This window comes from Lathyrus oleraceus, chromosome 5, assembly GCF_024323335.1.
Source record: "Lathyrus oleraceus cultivar Zhongwan6 chromosome 5, CAAS_Psat_ZW6_1.0, whole genome shotgun sequence".
Lineage (NCBI taxonomy): Eukaryota > Viridiplantae > Streptophyta > Magnoliopsida > Fabales > Fabaceae > Lathyrus > Lathyrus oleraceus.
In genome coordinates this window covers 260,595,883-260,619,061 of record NC_066583.1, presented here as the reverse complement: position 1 = coordinate 260,619,061, position 23,179 = coordinate 260,595,883, and the positions used below count along the sequence as shown (strand labels likewise).

At 37.0% G+C, this 23,179-nt stretch overlaps 1 protein-coding gene across 1 annotated transcript; it reads left to right on the top strand.

The window, feature by feature from the left end:
- The first annotated feature begins 5,991 nt into the window (after nucleotides 1-5,991).
- LOC127080100 (uncharacterized) lies at nucleotides 5,992-6,681 on the top strand. The gene has a single exon (XM_051020427.1). It carries the CDS (start codon nucleotides 5,992-5,994, stop codon nucleotides 6,679-6,681), a length of 690 nt encoding a protein of 229 aa, XP_050876384.1.
- Nucleotides 6,682-23,179: the final 16,498 nt, after the last annotated feature.

Sequence of the window (23,179 nt, the reverse complement as noted above, 5' to 3'; positions counted from 1 at the left end):
TTACCGATTACCAAGACCTGACTAAGAAAATGGTACAATATTTCTCCACCAGCAAACACAGAAATGTGACTACCACCAGCTTATTCAACATCTGTTAAGGACCCTCTGGTTCTCCATAGGAATATATGGAACGGTTGAATGAGGAGACCATAAAAGTATCCTATCCAAATCAAGAGATGTTCGTAGGAGTTTTCCAAAATGGATTGAAAGACGGCCATTTCAATGAATCATTGGCACATAAGCCGACCACTAGCATGGAGAAGGTCATGAGAAGAGAAGAATGTTATGTCAAGGGGGAGGAAAGCAACATGGAGAAAAGGTATAAGGATGATAAAGAAAAGACATAATCTAGGCATGAAGTATCCGGGCCCAGGAAAGAACACTACAAGCACGTGTTGAGGGAGAGGTCGACAATAAAACCTTCCTGAAGGCCATATCATAACTTCACCGAGAATTTTACTCTTCTCAATGCAAAGCATGCTGACATTTTGCGAGAAGCGTATCATCTCAAGCTGATACCATACCTTATTCGTCCTAAGAGGGTTGATGTTGTTCTAGGAAAGGATGAAGAAGCATGGCGCTTCTATCGTCGTGTGAGAGGCCATCATACTAAAGATTATCGCCACTTAAAAAGAGAAATGGAGATTATGATCCAAAGAGGACGATTACTATCGTATGTAAAGGAGGAAGAAGAATCAACATGAAAAAGAAGCCCTTCCAAGAGAGAGCCAAACTCTAAGAATCTCTCTACCAAGAAGAGAAAGAGCACTGAGTAAGTACGTGAGACCCAAATGGCCCGACACACACTTAATACCATCTCGGGAGATTTTGCTGGTGGAGGAGAAACAAGCTCGACCAAAAAAAGATATGCCCGATCAGTAATGCACGTGTTACAAAATTCGTTACCTGGAAAGGAAGGAAGACCTATTGTCATTGGTTTTTCAAGACAAGATTCAGAAGGGGTACCAACGCACGAGAATGATCTGATGCTCATAAAAGTACAAATTCATGATTGGGGTGTCAAAAGGGTGTTGATGGATTCAGGCATCTCAACTGACATACTATACTGGGATGCTTTCAAAGGCATGAACATCGATACGTCAAAGTTATTACCCTTAAAGGGCACCCTAGTCGGTTTCTCTGGGGGAACAAGTTCATGTATTGGGGGCACCTGCCTATCATGACCATATTTGGAAGTGAAAGCAATGCAAGAGGCATCAGGGTAAGGTACCTGACAGTGAATGCATCATCACTCTACAACATCATAATTGGAAGGCCGACATTCAATGCTCTGGAAGTTGTATTATTCATCCTTTATTTAATGATGAAGTATCCCATAGAAGGAAGACATGTCAAAACAATCATAAGTGATCAAGTATTAGCTAGGAAATGCTATAAAGATAGTTTAAAGTTGAAAAAGAAGATTCAACAGGAGCGTCCTACGATAAAAAGCACTTTGAAGGTTTACTTGGTGGACCTTGATCCTTAAGGAGATCTAGTAGACGATAGCTTGACTCCAAGTGAAGAATTAAAAAAGGTATAAATCGGTACTGAAAAGTTTTAGGTCACACAGATAGAGTCGGGGTTATCTCAGGAACAGGAGACAAACGTTATAAATATACTAAGAGACAACGTCGACCTCTTCGCATGGAAGTCGTCGGACATGCCCAGGATTGATCCAAATGTTTGGTGCCATCAACTCTCACTGGATCCAACATCGAAAGCTATGATGCAGAGCAAGCGAAATAACGAAGAATAGAAAAGAAAAATGGTGACATAAGAGGTCGATAAGTTATTGAAGGATGGATTCATACATGAGATTAAATATCCTACCTGGCTATCCAATGTGGTCATGGTGAAGAAGAAGTTAGGAAAATGACGTATCTGTGTAGACTTCATCGGTATAAAAAAACCTTACCCGAAAGACCCCTATCCATTGCTATATATTGATAGACTGATCAACACCACCTCAGGATTCCGTTTGCTCAACTTCATGAATGCCTACTTAGGCTACAATCAAATACGGATTAACCCAGCTAATGCTCCCAAAACAACATTCATAACCAACAAAAATAACTATTACTACGAGGTAATTCCATTTGGTCTAAAAAATATTGGGGCTACGTATCAGAGGTTGATGGATATGGTATTCTCGGCGCAGATATGAAGAAACCTTGAAGTATATGTTTATGAGATGTTAGTAAAAAACAGGAAGAAGTAAAGCATGTAGTTGACTTGAAGGAGACTTTTGAATCAATAAGGAAGTTTGACATGAGAATTAATCTCGACAATACCTTTGGGGTATAGGCCGACAAATTCCTCGATTTCCTGCTAACACACCAGGGGATAGAAGAAAACCTAGAAAAGTGTTAAGCGATCATTGATATGAGAAGCCTGGAATTTGTATAAGAAGTCCAACAACTGACAAGGAGGATAGCCACCTTATCCCGATTCTTGTCTTATGCACGCGACAAGTTCATACATTTCTTCGCGGTTATAAAGAAGTCGACACGGTTCTTGTCTGCCCCGTCAATCTTGGTTTGTCCGAAGGAAAATTCACCCCTCATATTATATTTAGCAGTATCTGAGAAGGCGATTAGCTCAGTATTGGTTCAAGACAATGATAGAGACGAAAGACCGGTTTATTTTGTCAGCAAAGTTCTCAAAGGAGCAAAAACTCATTATAAGAAGATTGAACGATTAGCTTTAGCGGTAGTGGTTGATAAATGCCCAAAAATGGATAATATTTATAGCATTTATCGAATTAAGGAAACACTTATTCATGAATTTATACACACTTTGACAAGAAAATGATACTTCTATTGACGTGTGGTTAATTATTACAGGAATATATCAAAGGAAGGAAAAAGCAAAGCAAAAAGTACATCCTGTTTCGCTACACGAATTCTGATTCGCATAGCAAAACAAAGTCATAAGCAAAGCATTCAGGTTTGCTAGCAGCGAAGGCTTGATTCGCTAAGCACGCTCTGGTTCTCTTAGAGAAACCAAGTCAGAGGTAAAACATCCCAGTTCGCTAGCAGCGAGGAGCAGCGAAGGAAGTTCGCTTAGTGAACTATACATTGCTTAGCAAAGTTTGGCGGCTCTTGGAAGGCGGGTTGACAACTCAAAACTTAGTGAAGAAGATATGATAGTTCGCTTAGAGAAACTTCATCTCGCTAAGTGAACTCAGGCGGCCAGAACCATTATAAAAAGGGACCAAGAGAAATGCAGAAGAAATCATCTTGTGTTTTGATAACAGTTTATAATAGTTATTATATTTTGTCAAAAAGGGTTATAAAGACACTTAGGGGAGGGAATCTAAGAATCGAGCTGGATACGCATCAAGGATCGAGGAATCGCCATTGATGCTCATTTATCTCCAATTCTTCCTTTTTGTACAAGCTACGATGAAAATGGTTAGCTAATCTCCCTCTCTGGCTGGGATTGGAAGAATCTACCATAATCGTATGTATATTTACCGATTATATTCTTAATATAAACATGCTTTCATGATTATTGATCCTATCTTGTTATTATCGTCAAATTTAATGAATTTGATTTGTTAATGAAAATTGCTTTCGAACTCATGAATCAAAGATAACGAATCGATTAAACTCTAATTGCTAAACATAGAATTAGTTTTAATATCCACCTCAAAATACTTGATCTTCATACAATCAGATTGTTTAATCGGTTGAGACATCATTGATTCAATAAGCCGATTGGAATCTTGAAACTTTCATGTAGACATACATGTTGTTTTGAAAAGTATGTGGAAGTATGAATGAATACATGGTTATGCCAAAATTAATCGATACATTGCATACGTAAACGGTAGAAGAAATCCAATCCCTGCAAGATAATTTGTCATATTACAATTCTGCTTATTTTATTCCGTTTATCTTATGTTTCCCTATTACTTTTGATTTAAACTTTAAACTTTCCGAAAACTTAAACTATATCAGTAATCTAAAACGTTGGTAATATCGCTCCAGGCTTTGTGGATACGATAATAAAATACTTCTTTTGATTTACTCAACATCAAAATGGCGCTGCTGCCTGGGACTTGCGTGTAGATATTACGAACATAACGATTATTGTCATCTTTTAAGTTTGTATATTTGTTAAAAATACTGTATATATATTTACACTTATATTCTATCTTACTTTCTCCTAACATTTGTTGGTTATAAATTGCAAAGCTTTGTGTATGCGAGGTACGAGCTCAAGGGAATTAATACCTTTTGATCCCGAGATCGAAAGAACAAACCTAAATAGAAAAAAACGTACAAGGAAGAAAAAGAAATTAACCAAACAAAAGAAGAAGGAATCCACTTCCATTTTATCAATAAATCCTATCACAGAAACCATGGTAGACGAGACTGTCAACGGTCCTTGCGCAAGCAGCCTAAGGAGATTGACCCGTCTCACCAACAACCCAGCCACTAGACAATCTGAAATGAAAACAGGGTTGCTGCAGATTATTTATGCTAACCCTTTTGCAGGTTTGGATCATGAAGACCCATACACCCATCTCACAAAGTTCTATGAACTGACCGATACGTTTGTGCACCCGAAGTTGAAGAGGAAGCTGATTTCATGAGATTGTTTTCGCGCTCATTAATCGACAAAGCAATGGATTAGTATCTTGACCAACCTACTGAAACCATGACCAATTGGATTGTATTGGAAGAGAATTTTCTTAACAAATTTCTTCCCTCACAATCGGTTCATGGATGCTAAAATAGCTATTGCCGCGTTTGCTCAATCTGCAAATGAAACTCTATGTGAAGCTTGGGAATGTTACAAATCCATGCTACAAAAATGTTTGAATCATGGTTTTGACAATCTAACACAAATCCACATCTTTCGCAACAGATTGCAGACCCATCCAAAGCTCTTACTTGATGCAATTCAGTGGTTCTTTATTAGCAGAAAGTGCAAAAGAAGCAGTTTTAATTATCAACAGAATGGCTCTCACCGATCATCAAGTCCAATATAATCGAGGAACCACACAAAAGAAGCCTGGAATTCTAGAATTGGGTACGAACGATGAAATACTAGCACATATAAAACTTCTCACTCAAACTGTAGAAGATTTGACAAAACAACTGTCCAAATTGTCACAACAACTTAAGGAAATGCACAGTTCGGCAAGTGCACCACAATAAGTAGCTTTTTGCGAGTTACGTACGGGAGACCATCAAACCGGTTTTTGTCCCCCAATAAATGAAGAAGTCAATTATATGGGGAATCAACAAAGACCAACACCATATCAAGGCATTCAAAATTAATAACACGGAAATAGCACAAACTATGGTCAAGGTTGGAGACAAGACTCTGGAATAACAAGCAGGTCAAATTAGTATCAAAACTACCAACAACCGCAAAATGCAAATCAACCAGATAGAACATCCAAACTTGAAGATACCTTGCAAAAATTCATGCAACAATCTATGGCAAATCATAAAAACACCGACGCTTCGATCAAAAACCTTAAAACTCAAGTCGGACAAATTGCAAAGAAATTTGCGAAGCAACAAGGAGGCACCTTCACATCCACAACTCAACCAAATCTAAAAGAACATTGCAAGGCAATAACAACGAGAAGTGGAAAATGCTAAATGCAAACGGTGACGAAAATGAGAAAAAAGAAAGGAGTGTGATTGGAAATAGAGAAGAGGAAGAAAAGAAAAGAGAAGAAGAGGAGAAAGAAGGAGAAAACAATAATAAAGGAGAATTATTTGAAAAGGAGCAAGAGAGAAAAGGTAGAAATGAGAAAGAAACGAATGAAGGGCGAAAAAATAAGAGAACAAAGGAAGAAAAAGGAAAAATGATAAATCCACCAGTACAAACCTACCATACCCTCATGTTCCAACCAAAAAGGATAAAGAAAGTCAATACGCTCGATTTTTGGATATTTTCAAGCGATTGCAAATCAATATTCCCTTTGCGGAGGCACTTGAACAAATGCCTATGTATGCATGATTCATGAAAGAAATTCTCACCAAGAAGAGAAGAATTACTGATGAAGAAATAATACATCTTGATGCGAGCTGTAGTGTGATTATTCAACGAACACTTCCACAAAAAGAAAAATATCCAGGAAGAGTTATGTTACCTGTCACAATTGGAAACGTAAACGTTGGGGAAACTTTGATTGATCTTGGATTAAGTATCAAACTCATTCCCCTCTCAGTAATACGAAGAATTGGTGATTTGGATATGAAGAATACTAGGATGCCTTTGCAACTAGCCGGCAAATCGGTCACAAAGCCATTCGGCATTGCCGAAGACGTGCAGGTCAAGGTAGATAAGTTTTTATTCCCTATCGATTTTGTTGTCATGGATATAGAGGAAGATGATAATGTACCACTGATTTTGGGACACCCATTCATGAAAACCGCACGCACGATGATTGATATTGATGACGGTTTAACGAAAGTACGTGTTCAAGATGAAGAAGTTACCTTCAACCTCTTTGACGCCGTGAAACATTCCAAGGATAAGGGAGCCTGTTTTCGAGTTAATACAATTGATGAAGAAATAATGAAAATACAAAAACAAACACACTTGACAACACCATTAGAAAGAGCCCTCATGAATGTTTTCAATGATCTTGATCCAAAAGAAGAAAAGAAACTCAATGAATGCTTAACAGAATTAGATTCAGCAAAATAATTACCATCAAAAGAGGAAAAAATTGAGGAATTAAAAGAAGATTCCAGGGAAAAGAACACCAAATTGGAATTGAAATTATTATCGGATCACTTGAAGTATGTGTTCCTTGATGATGAATGCAAGAAATCGGTAAGAATTAGCAAATTTCTTGCCAGCCATGAAAAAAAGAAGCTTATCCAAGTTCTTAAGAAAAATCAAGGCATAATCGGTTGGGTGCTATTAGATTTGAAGGGTATAAGCCCATCATTTGTATGCACAACATCATGATGGAAGAGAATTACAAACCAATTGCCCAACCACAACGGCATTTGAATCCAACAATGAAAGAAGTTGTACGCAAAGAGGTAGTCAAGATGTTAGAAGCAGGAATGATCTATCCAATTTCTGATAGTGCTTAGGTGAGTCATGTGCAAGTAGTACCAAAGAAAGGTGGTATGACGGTGATAGCTGTCATACCCCAATTTTGTCCGGGCATTTTAAAATTTTCATAAATTCGATTTTAAATTCAGCATAACATCCATTTCATCACGAATAATACCTAAAATATCAGTCGAAATAAGTTCTCGGATATACAGGCAAATTGGTTAAATCATTCCTCAAGTGCGTGCAAAATCAGCGGATGAAAAATTTCGAAATCAAGCTTGCAAACATCAATATCATTAATCTACGGTTCATGTAGTTTAACCTGGTGTGCTCGTTATATTTTTCGATGACTTTTTCAGGTACATTTCGATTTGCCTAAACCTTTTAACCGGTCAAAATTTATTTCAGAATTAAAAGAAACGTTGTATTTTTTCAATAAGTTTATTTCGTGCTGATCATTTTAGTGCATCCAATTTAATTTTTCGAGCAACTTTTCTTCCTACATTTATTCATTTTCAGTCATTTTATTTCTATTCTTTCGCCAAAATGTTCAAAAGAAACAAATAGAATTTTCTGTATTCTCATTTTATTTTTATCGTGTGTATTTAGAAAGATGCGAATTTTATTTGATTGATTTAAATTGTTTTAAATCAATTAAAATCATCTACAAGGGGCATATTGGACATTTTAAAATTGCTTGTGCTTCTTTGGGTTAATCAGGATCGTCGATTCAAATTAATCCATGGTTCACATTTTCAATCCTTGTCTTATTCCATTATCCAATCAAAATTAGAATTTAAATAGTAATATTATTAAATAAAATCAGAAACTAATAAAATATCTTAATCCTCCCTCTCACAAAGACACATGGCGCATAACGATAAGACAAATAATTGTTGATTTGAATTTTTGGACCATTAATATAGGACATGTGTCCCAAATGACAAAATGGGGGGGGGGGGGGGGGACCGGAGAGAGAAACGAAAAATCCTTGGGATTCTTTTTCTCAGTCGTATCTTCTTCTTTTCAAAAAGGACCTCATTGGACACTCACTAGGGGGGGGGGGCATACGTCTTCAAGGGTTTTTGGAAAAGAAGAAAGAAAAAAAGACTCTTCTTCTTCCTTTGACCGGAAAACAACAAAAGGAAAGAAAACCTTTCCCTGTTGAAATTTCACCACCGTACCCTACCTCTTTTTCTCCCTCCCAACAAAACAACCTAAATCCTTCATCTTCTTCTTTAAATTCTGCCGGTAAATCCCTCCTTCAAGCCACCGCTCATAACTTTGCACCACCGCGAAATTTCCACTCTCACCATTAAAGGTCCACCCTTCTTCTTCAACGGACTCACCGTCCTCACACATCACCCTCCGTCGTTCGCATAACCCTCCATCCACTTTAACTAACCTCCCCATCCTCACACATTACCCTCCGTCGTGATCTTTTTTTGCCGCGATCTGTTTTCCGGCAACGACCCACAATTAATTTTGGATCTCCATTCATTCTTCTCAACCATCGCTCCTCTCCAATGCATATTCCACCTTTAATCATCTTCACTAACACATCAAATCAACTACAACACCAAGAAAACAGAACGAAATCGGAGCCGAAGAAGAAGCAAACAACAACGAAGAGGAAATAAGTCACGGAAGCGTCACTGCTAAAGTCCCTCCGCCATGATCATACCTTTGCAATCGTATCCTCCATCGTGAATCTTCAGCAACAACACACGCACAAAGACTCGGTTCTGCCAATAATCACCACCCACCTCCAACAATTTGGTTAATCACAAAAACTCTGATCTCTCTCTTCCATAGCTTCGAACACCAACTAACAACACCGGTGCACGTAAGCTTCGCGACCATCAATTAATCATCCGAAAGTTAAACTGAATGAGGCTACGGTTTTGTCATGAGCAATGCTGCAGCGACGAATCCTGTCAAAGAGCCTCTTCGATGATGTTCAGGAATAAGTTTCCATTTGCAACATACACCTTAGACAACAACAATGGCTTGATATTGCGATAATGGTTCGCTTCGTGTTCATTGGATAATATACTGCATGTTATAACCATTATTTTCAATTTTGATTTCCATACAGTTGCGTTAATATATGTTTATTTTGTTAATATCAGAAGTGTTGTGTTGTTTGCCTTTGAGGTGTTTTCTAGAAAATACGACTTGATCTCGCTGTTGTGATGTGTGATTACATTGATACGCATACTGTTCTTGGATTTGTTATGTTCTAGTCTTCAGTGTAAAATCATTTTTGTAGGCCATTCCAAATTTGAGTATGTATGAATACGCAATGTCTATTGCTGCAGATGACATTTTTATTCTCACTGCCCTTGATCGCGTTTTGTACCGTGTGGGATTCATGTGTGTTGTTGGTAGTGCACTTTGTGTAACACATGTAACAGTGACCGTTCCTTTTTATTATTATTAAGTTTGAAAGGTCAAAAGTATTGTTTCCCCTCTTAGTGAATGTTTTGTTTGTTGAATAAAAATTGGTGTAAGGACAGCTTGCCATTGGGCCTAACATTCTTGTTCAAGCCCATCCACATTTCTGATTTATTTTTATAAGCTTTGTAAACATGTTTGTCCTTGTTGTAAATAATTGTACAAGTAACTATTGCTTGACTTTGACGCATTACATTTTAAATCATATTCTTTATATCCAATGGACTCGACAATTTCATGTCGCTATACCATCAAAGTTTCAATAAATCAATAGAATATTTTCGCCGCGTTTGGATCTTACGAATGACATTAGTCATGTTGTCGTTCCGCACAAACCGGTTTGAGCACACCGATTCAATTAAATAAATCGATATTGTCACTTAATTCTTTTAATTATAACAAATTAATTAATTAAATTTTGACCAATTAAGTTAATTACTATTAATTAATTTTAATTAACTTGATCATTTGACTTAATTAAATAATTTTGATAATTAATCTTAATTAATTTAGTTAATCGATTTAATCGAACTTTAATCAACTAATTTTGATAATTAACTATTGATCGATTCCTTCCACTATCATTTCATAATCCATTTCCATACCCATGTAAGTCGATTACTTTTAAGCATCACCATCAACCTCACATAGCTTACTCTTGAACTTTCTTACAATGAGACCTATTCGATTTTTAATTAATCAATTATATGATTGATTCACTAAGTATAATCTTTCATAAACACAAATTCAAACCTCGATCTAACATCGAGTATTTTTATTCAAATCAAATTAAAATACCTAATTACGATTAAACATCATTTCATTTGGAAATGAAAAAGGGGGTGGTTTTGAGCCTTCAACTCCTCTCCTCGATTGTTGGAATACGAGTTCCCTTACTCGGTTAGTCAAACAATTGTCATTTCTCCAAAAACTTCTAAACCCGATTAAATCAAAACATTTTCATAATAAACTAAACGAAAAGGGAGATGGTCTTGAGCTTTCGATTCCTCTCCTCAAATACTTGGATATGAGTTGCCTTACTCAGTCATTCAAGTATTTTTCATTTATCTTAAAACACACCAACCATACATAAACCCATTTTCATAATCACTCAGATGAAAAAGAAAGTGGTATAGAGCCTTCTACTCCCTTTCCCAAATACTTGGATACGAGTTGCCTTACTCGACTGTCCGAGTATTCGTCATCCAATTCAAAACACATTAACTATTATTAAATCGTTTTACAATTAAAGATGAAAAGGGAGATGATCTAGAGACTTCGATTTCTCTCCTCGACTATTAGGATACGAGTTGCCTTACTCGGCTATCCGAGTATTCTTCATCCATTCAAAATGTCTTAACTATTATTAAATCCTTTTGCAATTAAGGATGAAATGAGAGATGGTCTAGAGCCTTCGATTCCTCTCCTCGACTATTAGGATACGAGTTGCCTTACTCGACTATCCGAGTAATCGTCATCTAACAAAATATCTTAACACATCAAATCTATCTTTTTCTCACCCATGTGCGATCGAAACCAATCCAACAAAACATTCAATATATTAAATCCAACTTGTCACCCCCGTGTGACCAAAACTCTTTTAAGAAAGAACGTTGTTTAATCCCTTCTAGTGCACATAACAAACTAGTGCTTAAGCCTCCACCGAGAGTAAACAAGCTAACGTTTAGCCTTTAGAACGCGATCTAAACAATTGTTCATTAAAAGACACCAACCAACCGTAGTTCCCCGAACTACGAATGCTCTGATTTCCTTATTGCACCGTAAGGATACGTAGGCACGAGATTGCGAGATCTTAGCGAGCACACTAATAAAAAACCTCCATTTTCCCCCTTTTGAGGTTTCCATCCATCTCTATTTTTAATCCTTTATTCACTCAAAGAAAACAAATAACATTTAGCTAGAATTCAAACCGCAAATTCAACTAAAAGGTTCCCATTGAGTACAATGGACGTTAAGGGTGCTAATACCTTCCCCTTGTGTAATCGACTCCCGAATCCGAATATAGTTGTGACGACCATTATTCTGTTTTTCAAAGGTTTTATCGATATTTTCCTATTCCTTCATTGGGATAAATAAAGTTTGATGGCGACTCTGTTCGAACTAATTTTTTCCGCGACCATCGCGAGGGATCATATTTTTTGAGATGCGACAGATGACGACTCTGCTGGGGAATTTTGCTCCAAGCAAGAGAGAGTCAAGCCTAACTTAGTTCAATTTTTGTTTGAATGTTAACCTTGTTTGTCTGTTATCCTTATTTTGTTATTATTATTCTGTTGTAATTATTGTTTTGTGATTTATTGATTGATTCTTATTTTGTTAATGGGGTTCTCTGATTGTTGGTACTTTGTGAGATAGACTCTCTACCCGAGTCTGAGAAAAACCATAGGATTAAGATGATGGTTGTGTGGTAGAGTCCCACAAGGAGCCTTCCTTGTTGGGACAATACGAAGACCCCACCTAGAGTAGATTCTCTTGAGATATCATTGTCCGACGAGCCTTCGTCGTGACGATGGTGTTTTCAAGTTGGATCAATGACTCTAGGGACCTTTTAACCCGTTCCATTTTAGGTGGTTGTGTAGTATTAACCTACGAGATTTTAGACTTGTGGGGTTAATATGAAAGCCCCAATCATATGAGATCCCTTGGACATATTACTATCTTCCAGTAATATTTCCAACCTCGATCTATGACTCTGAGAACCTTGTTAGAACCTTGGACTCGAGAGTTGTGTAACATAATCCCCAAGGAGCCTTCCTTGTTAGGATAATACAAAGACCTCACCTAGACGAGATCATCTGAGGGTATTACTATCCGACGAGCCTTCGTCACGGCAATGAAGTTCTCAAGAAGGATCCATGACTCTAGGAACCTACCAACTGTAGAGCCTACCTATGGGGTCCCATTAATCAGAGATACCAAGTTAATTACCTGTTGTTCTGACCAACCTGTGAACTTACTTATTCCTGTGATCCTGAACATTGCATCACATTTCATGCAAACCCATACATACATATCATTTTCCAATACAAAAAACTCATCATGTCCTCTTGTCCATTACCAACAGACTGATTTCCCGACACTCGTACTGAACCCTTGAGAGCTAATAAAAGACAAGGGAGCACCTGGAACATAATTAAGTTGAGCTGAAAATGGATATGAACAACATGAAAGGAAATATAGACCGAATGTTGGAAGCTAGGCTAGCCCAGTCAAAGAACAATTTTCAACATACTGTCACAGGGAATGTTGGTTCCTCATCAGGCTTTACTCTAATTACCAACCCAATGTATGACCGTCTGCCTGGTTATGATCCTCTACAAGAGAGCATTCCTACTCAATCCTAGTTGATACCAATGACCAATCTTGATGTTGAAAGACTTCATGCCCTTGAGGAGAAAGTCCGAGCAATGGAGGTACATGACAATCTTAGGCTCGATATGTGCTTAGTGACAGGCCTAGTGATCCCTCCAAAATTCAAATTACCCAACTTCGAGAAGTACAAAGGAGATAGTTGTCCAAGGCACCATTTGGTGATGTTCTTCCAAAAAATGGCATCACATACTCACGATGACAAGCTGATGATTCATTGTTTTCAAGATAGTTTGATTGGAGCATCATTGAGTTGGTATACAAAATTGAAAAGAAGCCATATTCAGTCATGAGAAGACTTAGCCAATGCTTTTTTGAAGCAGTACCACTACAACTTGGACATGGTTCTAGACCGAAGGCAACTACAAAGCTTATCCCAAAAGAGCAACGACTCTTTCAAATGCTATGCACAACGATGGAGAGAATTGGCAGCCCAAATGCAACTACCACTCTTGGATAGAGAATTGGTTGACTTGTTTATGGATACCTTGCAGAGCCCATACTTCGAAAGAATGGTAGGCAATGTGTTATCAGACTTCGCCCACCTAGTGGCAATTGGGGAACGCATCGAGAGTGCCCTCAAAAGCGGAAGAATCCAAGGCACCTCTAACAGTTGAGCTAGTGAGACAGAATCCCTTAGCAATTCCCAAAAGGAAGAAGAGGATGAAGCCAATGCAGTCATAACAGATGTTGGGTATTCGCATGGTGCACCAGCAAGAACTTATGATCCCTTATCTTTTCCGCGGTCACCATTGTCAGTGCCACATTATCCTTGTGGACAACCAACAAATCCTAGAGCACCATACCAGCAACCATAGACTGCTCCTCATACAAATCAACGATCTCGTGGTCGAGGATATCAAAATCATCCTTTGAACCAATCCAAGCCTCGAAACAATATGGAAGGAAGGAATGCTCTCTCGATCCAATTCCTATGTCATACAGTCAACTTCTTCCATATCTGATTCAAAGCTCACTGGTGGAGCCCAAGTCTCTCAGGCCATTGTCGGAACCATACCCACCTGGGTATGATCCCGATGTGCAATGTGGATACCATGCTGGATCAATAGGGCACTCAACCGAAGACTGCAACACTTTCAAATCCAAGGTTCAACAATTGCTTGACAAAAAGTATATATCCTTTTCAGAAGGAAGCCTATTGGTGCACGTTAACCTCTTGTTAGAATGAGTTCGAAGACTTCATGGAGTGCCTTCTAAGCGCCAATGGTTCATGCAAAAGACATCCTCAACATTGATAATCTTTGGGCATTTTTATTATTGCATTTGTAATTTCTTTGTTGATTAAATGCTACTTGTTTTTAAATTTTGTTGTCTTTAATGGTAATATTAATGAATTAATGACGCATGTTTTAAACCAATTATGTCGCATTCGCTCATTTTTCTTCTCTTATTTAAAAAAAAAAAACAAAAATGCATCCATGTTTCTCCCACTTCACTTTCTTTATTATAACTGTTGTTTTAGAAATGATTTGAGGGAGGATGACTAAAACAAAATACCCATAATTGCTGACCATTTGCTTTCAGATAAAATCATGCTGATCACATACAAGCATTGTTTCAAATCCCCAAACATTGGAGAGATAAGGAGTTAATCCCTAGTTAACCACTTAGAGCCTATAACTAGGTGTTCCTTTCGAATATATAAACCCTTGTATTTAACCTGGGGCAGGGTAGTGTTCAGTTAATCTGACTCCACATTTGAATTACAAGAGAACAAATCCCATATGGAGATCAACCACATGATGTTCTTCACACACATTCTAAAGTGTCAAAAGGAACCATGCAAAATCCAAGATTTATGTCGGTTGTTCTTCATTGACCAATGATTTGGCAGTTACAATTTTTCGAAAAAAACCCCGCTAAGTCGCACACCCTATAAAGCGACTTAGGCAAAACAAACTGGGGTAATCCCAATGGACTAAAGCTTCAAAAAGAGGTCTAGGCAAAAGTTAGGGATCAAGAAAAAAAATCAAAAGAGGTCACGAAAACCCTCAACAAAATAAAGCAAGATTCAGTGATCACCATACCAAAACCAAAGGGTCACCGACATCCAAAAAACGAAATAAGGTGGTTTCCATTTCAAGAGACCTTGTATCATCATCTTTATCCTTACACCTTCAAAACTCTCTTAAAAGATGAATGTGTATGTTGAATTAACTGAGCGTAGGACTGAAGCTCATCAAGAATAAGGGGTGGGTTAAAATTAAACTTTGAGCCTTATATCCTTTGTTTCAAAAAACCGTGAACCAGGCCACGTTACAACCCTTAAAAGACCTAATTGAAGCAAGCATATTTCTGAAAGCATACTATAGCAAGGTTGCGTGAACTGACTTCTAAAGATTTGATAATCTTCAACATCGATGTCATTATTTTCACTGTGTCTTTCACACTTTAAATTGCTAAATTAACATTGCGTTTGGACTAATGGTCCACTCGCCACACAATATCATATCATTCCAATAAATGATTTTTTTTCAAAACTTGCATGAATATTGCATTAAACTTACCATTTATAAGTGAACATTTTTAATTGCAATTCAGTACTTGACATCAAGGAAATTTCAACAAAGAGAAACCAGAGGAACTTGATCATTTACCAGAATCAAGACTACCTCATAACCCATGAATCAGGGGCATGCCACCCAAAACATCAAGTTGATCATAGGAAGATTACTCCAAGAATCAGTCAGCCTGAAACAGTCTCTAAATACCTGTTAATCAGGGGAAAGTCATTTCAAGAATCAGTTGATCCAGAGCAAATCATCTCAGAATTCTATTAACTAGGGAAGATCACCTAGAGGTTCCGTTGGCCAGGGGAAAATCTCTTCAATGTTCAGTCAGGGTGAGTTAAGTCGCTTCAACGCTCATATCAGAGTAAGCTACCTCAATAGTACAGGAAAGTCAAACACTCTGAGAGTCGGTTAATCAAGGACAAAATCTTTTCATGACTTTAAATTCTAGAGCAATTCGTCTCCAAATTATGGTACAATTGCTTTCGAAATCTTTTCGAGGTAAACTTCTGCATATACCCATCACACTGGGGAAAGATATGCCACATAGGAGCAAGTCTTCTCCATGATTTCAAGTTGTTCAAGCAAAAGCTTTTTCACACATCATCAACTACAGAGTTCAAGATGAGTGTCGGGGAATCATGTTATCACCCCATAAAATAACCATTTGACAAATAGAAGCCTTGCTGCAAAGAGCCTTCTTTTCTAGTACCCACGCAGGGGAATTTTAGAGACCTTCAAATCATTACGTAAATCATCATCATGCATTAGTCATGTCGCTTTGCTCTAACATAAAACCATGCATATCATAACATTCATTGGGTCTAACCCCATAACATTGAACCTGGCATCAAAAAGCCTTGAAACACAAAGTCGGACACCAAAGCCCATCATCGCTTGGCAATTCAAAGTCCAATTCTCGTTCGGCAGTTTATTTCAAAGCCCAATTCCCATCTGGAAAACTTTTTCAAAGTCCAGTTCTTGTCTGGCAATTTATTTCAAAGTCCAATTCTCGTCTAGCAACTTATTTCAAAGCCTAGTTCCCGTCTGTCAAACCTTTTCAAAGTCTAGTTCTCGTCTGACAATTTATTTCAAATCCAGTTCTCGTCTGGCAACTTATTTCAAAGCCCAGTTCCCGTCTGGAAAACCTTTTCAAAGTCCAATTCTCGTTTGGGAATTTATTTCATAGCCCAGTTCTCGTCTGACAATTTATTTCAAAGCCCAGTTCCCGTCTGGCAATTTATTTCAAAGTCCAGTTCTCGTCTGGCAACTTATTACAAAGTTCAGTTCCCGTCTGGCAAACTATTTCAAAAATTAGTATGACAAATCATTTACCAAATACCAGTTCTCGTCTGGTAAATTATCTCTTAATACCAGTTCTCGTCTGGTAGGTCACCTATTTCGATACCAGTCCCCGTCTGGTAGTCTATTTTTCGTAACCAGTTCTCGTCTGGTAGCCTACTTTAAAAGTCAGTTCCCGTCTGACAAACAAAAAACAAAGTCAGTCTCGTCTGACACTTCAATTGTTTTCACCAGTTCTAGTTTGGTAACATATCCTTCAAGTTCTGTTCTCACCTGGCAGTTCAAATCTTTTTCACCAGTTCTCATCTGGCAGTTCCCATTTAAAGTCCAATCTCATTGGCAATCAAGAATAAAACCCTACGAAAATCCAATTACCTGTTTGCATTCCTTCATGCATTGCATACATACATGACTTCCCCATTGAAATGGAAAGTTTCCAAAACACTATCATATCAATCATCAGCATACTTATGCATAACCTTATATAAAATCAAAAAATCAGTTGCATACCTACATGCACATCCAAAAATCCCCAACAATTGCATACTTGCATATATTTCATGCATCATTTCATGCATAGTACTTCCATCCAAAGTGGAACATCATACAAAAACATACATAACACAATTCAGGATCCAGGGCCAATCATGTGTATCCCAATCTGTCCTCTTTCAAAGACGGTTGTATTTCTCTAAATAGAGTTATTACCCCACACATGCTAATGGAATTATTTCCTAGCAAGTAATTCTTCAAATTTAAGGTTGTTAATAACATTCCCTAGCGACTTTGTTATCATTGCTCCCCAAGCAGATGTTACCTTAAAAAGTCTCTTATGAGCTTTTCCCATGTAGAGCATTTCTAGTAAATCTTCTCCAAAGGGAGTCTTTTCTAAAATATTTCCCCCAACAGATGAACGTTTGAGATACTGCTTCATTTATCTGAAGAGTCTCATTTGTTTTTAGACATACTGCTCTAGTATCCTCAAAGAGTCTTAGATTCAATTAAGGTATCATTCCCTTGTTGGAATATCTTGATTATATCATATAAGATACTGCTTCATTTATCTGAAGAATCTCATTTATCTGTTTGAGATACTGCTTCACTTATCTGAAGAATCGCATTTATCTGTTTGAGATACTGCTTCATTTATTTGAAGAATCTCATTTATTTGTTTGAGATATTGCTTCATTTATCTGAAGAATCTCATTTCTCTGTTTGAGAAACTGCTTCATTGATATGAGGAATCTCATTTGTTTTTAGGTACTGCTCTAGTATCCTCGAAGAATCTTAGATACGATTGAGGTATCATTCCTTTGATGGAATATCTCAATTATATCATATAAGATACTGCTTCGTTGATCCTCAGAGAATCTTGTGCGTCCAGTTCAAGACATTGTTTTGCTAATTTTCAAAAAGTCTTAGATTCAGTCGAGGTATCATTCCACTATTGGGATATCTCAATCAAGGCATCCAAGATACAGTTCTGATGATTCCCAGAGAGTCTTGATTGTTTCATTTACCTTATGATAATTTTTCTTACTGCATTTCACATTGCATTCTCTTTATGTATTTCATCTTTGCATTTTAAAGGACAAAATTTGAGTCTTTTCGTATTTAATCATCTTCCACCAAGAATGTACGAAGACTGTTGTCATTCATACCTTCTAGTTCAAGGTAATTCAATAGGGGCAGTTGTCATACCCTAATTTCGTCTGGGCATTTTAAAATTTTCATAAATTTGATTTTAACTTCAGTATAACATGCATTTCATCACGAATAATACCTAAAATATCAGTCGGAATAAGTTCTCGGATATACATGCAAATTGGTTAAATCATTCCTCAAGTACGTGCAAAATCAGCGGGTGAAAAGTTTCAAAATGAAGCTTGCAGACATCAATATTATTAATCTACGGTTCGCGTAGTTTAACATGGTGTGCTCGTTATATTTTTCGATGACTTTTTCAGTTGCATTTCGATCTGTCTGAACCTTTTAACCGATCAAAATTCATTTCAGAATTAAAAGAAACACTGCATTTTTTCAATAAGTTTATTTCACATTGATCATTTTAGTGTGTCCGATTTAATTTTTCGAGCAAATTTTTGCCCTACATTTATTCATTTTCAGTCATTTTATTTCTATTCTTTCGCCAAAATGTTCAAAAGAAATAAATAGAATTTTCCATATTCTCATTTTATCTTTATCATGTGTATTTAGAAAGATGCAGATTTTATTTGATTTGATTGATTTAAATTGTTTTAAATCAATTAAAATCATCTAGAAGGGGCATATTGGACATTTTAAAATTGCTTGTGCTTCTTTGGGTTAATCAGGATCGTTGATTCAAATTAATCCATGGTTATCATTTGCAATCCTTGTCTTATTCCATTATTCAATCAAAATTAGAATTCAAATAGTAATATTATTAAATAAAATCAGAAACTAATAAAATTTCTTAATCTTCCCTCTCACAAAGACACGTGGCACATAACGATAGGATAAATAATTATTAATTTGAATTTTTGGACGATTAATATAGGGACATGTGTCCCAAACGACAAAATGGGAGGGGGGGGGGACCGGAGAGAGAAACGAAAAAATCCTTGGGATTCTTTTTCTCAGTCGTATCTTCTTCTTTTAAAAAAGGACCTCATTGGACACTCATTTGGGGGGGGGGGGGGGGGGGGGCACACATCTTCAAGGGTTTTTGGAAAAGAAGAAATAAAAAAAGACTCTTCTTCTTCCTTTAACCGGAAAACAACAAAAGGAAAGAAAACCTTTCCCTGTTGAAATTTCACCACCGTACCCTACCTCTTCTTCTCCCTCCCAATAAAACAACCTAAATCCTCCATCTTCTTCTTTAAATTCCACCGGAAAATCCCTCCTTCAAGCCACCGCTCAAAAATTTGCACCACCGCGAAATTTCCACTCTTACCATTAAACGTTCATCCTTCTTCTTCAATGGACTCACCATCCTCACACATCGCCCTCCTCTGTTCCCACAACCCTCCGTCCACTTCAACTCACCTCACCGTCCTCACACCTCACCCTCCGTCGTGACCTTTTTTCACCGCGATTTATTTTCTGGAAACGAACCACAATTAACTATGGATCTCCATTTATTCTTCTCAACCATCGCTCCTCTCCAAATCCAATTCCACCTTTCATCATCTTCACTAACACAACAAATCAACCACAACACCAAGAAAATGGAACAAAATTGAAGCCGAAGAAGAAGCAAACAACAACGAAGAGGAAATAAGTCACAGAAACGTCACTGCTAAAGTCCCTCCGCCATGACCATACCTTTGCAATCACATCCTCCATCGTGAATCTTCAGCAACAACACACGCACAAAGACTCGTTTCTGCCAATAATCACCGCCCACCTCCAACAATTTGGTTTATCACAAAAACTCTGACATGTCTCTTCCATAGCTTCGAACACCAACTAAAAACTTCGGTGCACGTAAGCTTCGCGACCATCAATTAATCATCCGGAAGTTAAACTGAATGAGGCTACGGTTTCGTCATGAGCAATGATGCAACGACGAATCCTGTCAAAGAGCCTCTTCGGTGATTTTCAGGAATAAGTCTCCATTTGCAACATACACCTTGGAAAACAACAATGGCTTGACATTACGGTAATGGTTCGCGTCATGTTCATTGGATAATATAATGCATGTTATAACCATTATTTTCAATTTTGATTTCCATACAGTTGCATTAATATATGTTTGTTTTGTTAGTATCAAAAGTGTTGTGTTGTTTGTCTTTGAGGTGTTTTCAAGAAAATACGACTTGATCTCAATGTTGTGATGTATGATTACATTGATACACATATTATTCTTGACTTTGTTATGTTCTAGTCTTCAGTACAAAATCATTTTTGTAGGCCATTCCAAATTTGAGTATGTATGAATACACAATGCCTATTACTGCAGATGACGTTTTTATTCTCACTGCCCTTGGCCACGTTTTATACCATGTGGGATTCATGTGTGTTGTTGGTAGTGCACTTTGTGTAACACATGTAATAGTGACCATTCCCTTTTTATTATTATTAAGTTTGAAAGGTCAAAAGTATTGTTTCCCCTCTTAGTGAATGTTTTGTTTGTTTGAATAAAAATTGGTGTGAGGACAACTTGCCATTGGGCCTAACATTCTTGTTCAAGCCCATCCACATTTCTGATTTATCTTTATAAGCTTTATAAATATGTTTCTCCTTGTTGTAAATAATTGTACAAGTAACTATTGCTTGACTTTGATGCATTACATTTTAAATCGAATTCTTTCTATCCAATGGACTCGACAATTTCATGTCGTTATACCATCAAAGTTTCAATAAATCAATAGAATATTTTCGCCACGTTTGGATCCTGCGAATGACATTAGTCATGTTGTCGTTTCGCACAAACTGGTTTTAGCACACCGATTCAATTAAATAAATAGATATTGTCACTTAATTCTTTTAATTATAGCAAATTAATTAATAAATTTTTTACCAATTAAGTTAATTACTATTAATTAATTTTAGTTAACTTGATTATTTGACTTAATTAAATAACTTTGATAATTAATCTTAATTAATTTAGTTAATCGATTTAATCGAATTTTAATCAACTAATTTTGATAATTAACTATTGATCGATTCCTTCCACTATTATTTCATAATACAAACCCATTTTCGTACCCCTATAAGCCAATTGCTTTTAAGCATTGCCATCAACCTCACATAGCTTACTCTTGGGCTTTCTTACAATGAGACATATTCGATTTTTAATTAATCGATTAGATGATTAATTCACTAAGTATAATCTTTCGTAAACACAAATTCAAACCTCGATCGAACATCGAGTATTTTTATTCAAATCAAATTAAAATACCTAATTACGATTAAACACCATTTCATTTGGAAATGAAACGGGGGATGGTTTTGAGCCTTCAACTCCTCTCCTCGATTGTTGGAATACGAGTTCCCTTACTCGGCTAGTCAAACAATTGTCATTTATCCAAAACCTTCTAAACCCGATTAAATCAAAACATTTTCATAATAAACTAAACGAAAAGGGAGATGATCTTGAGCTTTCGATTCCTCTCCTTAAATACTTGGATATTAGTTGCCTTACTCAGTCATTCAAGTATTTGTCGTTTATCTTAAAACACACCAACCATACATAAACCCATTTTCATAATCACTCAGATGAAAAAGAAAGTGGTCTAGAGCCTTCTATTCCCTTTCCCGAATACTTGGATACGAGTTGCCTTACTCGACTGTCCGAGTATTCGTCATCCATTTAAAAACACATCAACTATTATTAAATCCTTTTATAATTAAAGATGAAAAGGGAGATGGTCTAGAGCCTTTGATTCCTCTCCTTGACTATTAGGATACAAGTTGTCTTACTCGACTATCCGAGTATTCGTCATCCATTCAAAATGTCTTAACTATTATTAAATCCTTTTACAATTAAGGATGAAATGGGAGATGATCTAGAGCCTTCGATTCCTCTCCTCGACTATTAGGATACGAGTTGCCTTACTCGACTATCCGAGTAATCGTCATCCAACAAAATATCTTAACACATCAAATCTATCTTTTTCTCGCCCACGTGCGATCGAAACCAATCAAGCAAAACATTCAATATATTAAATCTAACTTGTCACCCCCGTGTGACCAAAACTCTTTTAAGAAAGAACATTGTTTAATGCCTTCTATTGCGCATAACAAACTAGTGCTTAAGCCTCCACCGAGAGTAAACAAGTCAACGCTTAGCCTTTAGAACACGATCTAAATAGTTGTTCACTAAAAGACACCAACCAACCGTAGTTCCCCGAACTACGAATGCTCTGATTTGCTTATTACACCATAAGGATACGTAGGCATGAGATTGTGAGATCTTGGCGAGCACACTAATAAAAAACCTCCATTTTCCCCCTTCTGAGGTTTCCATCCATCTCTATTTTTTATCCTTTATTCACTCGAAGAAAACAAATAACATTCAGCTAACATTCAAACCATAAATTCAACTAAAAGGTTCCCATTGAGTACAACGGACGTGAGGTGTGCTAATACCTTTCCCTTGCGTAATCGACTCCCGAACCCGAATATTGTTGAGACGACCATTATTCTGTTTTTCAAAGGTTTTATCGATATTTTCCTATTCCTTCATTGAGATAAATAAAGTTCGGTGGCGACTCTATTTGAACTAATTTTTTCTGCGACCATCGCGAGGAATCGTATTTTTCGAGATGCGACAGATGGCGACTCTGCTGGGGAATTTTTCTCCAAGCAAGAGAGAGTCAAGCCTAACTTAGTTTAATTTCCGTTTGAATGTTAACCTTGTTTGTCTGTTATCCTTATTTTGTTATTATTATTCTGTTGTAATTATTGTTATATGATTTATTTATTGATTCTTATTTTGCTAATGGGGTTCTATGATTATTGGTACTTTG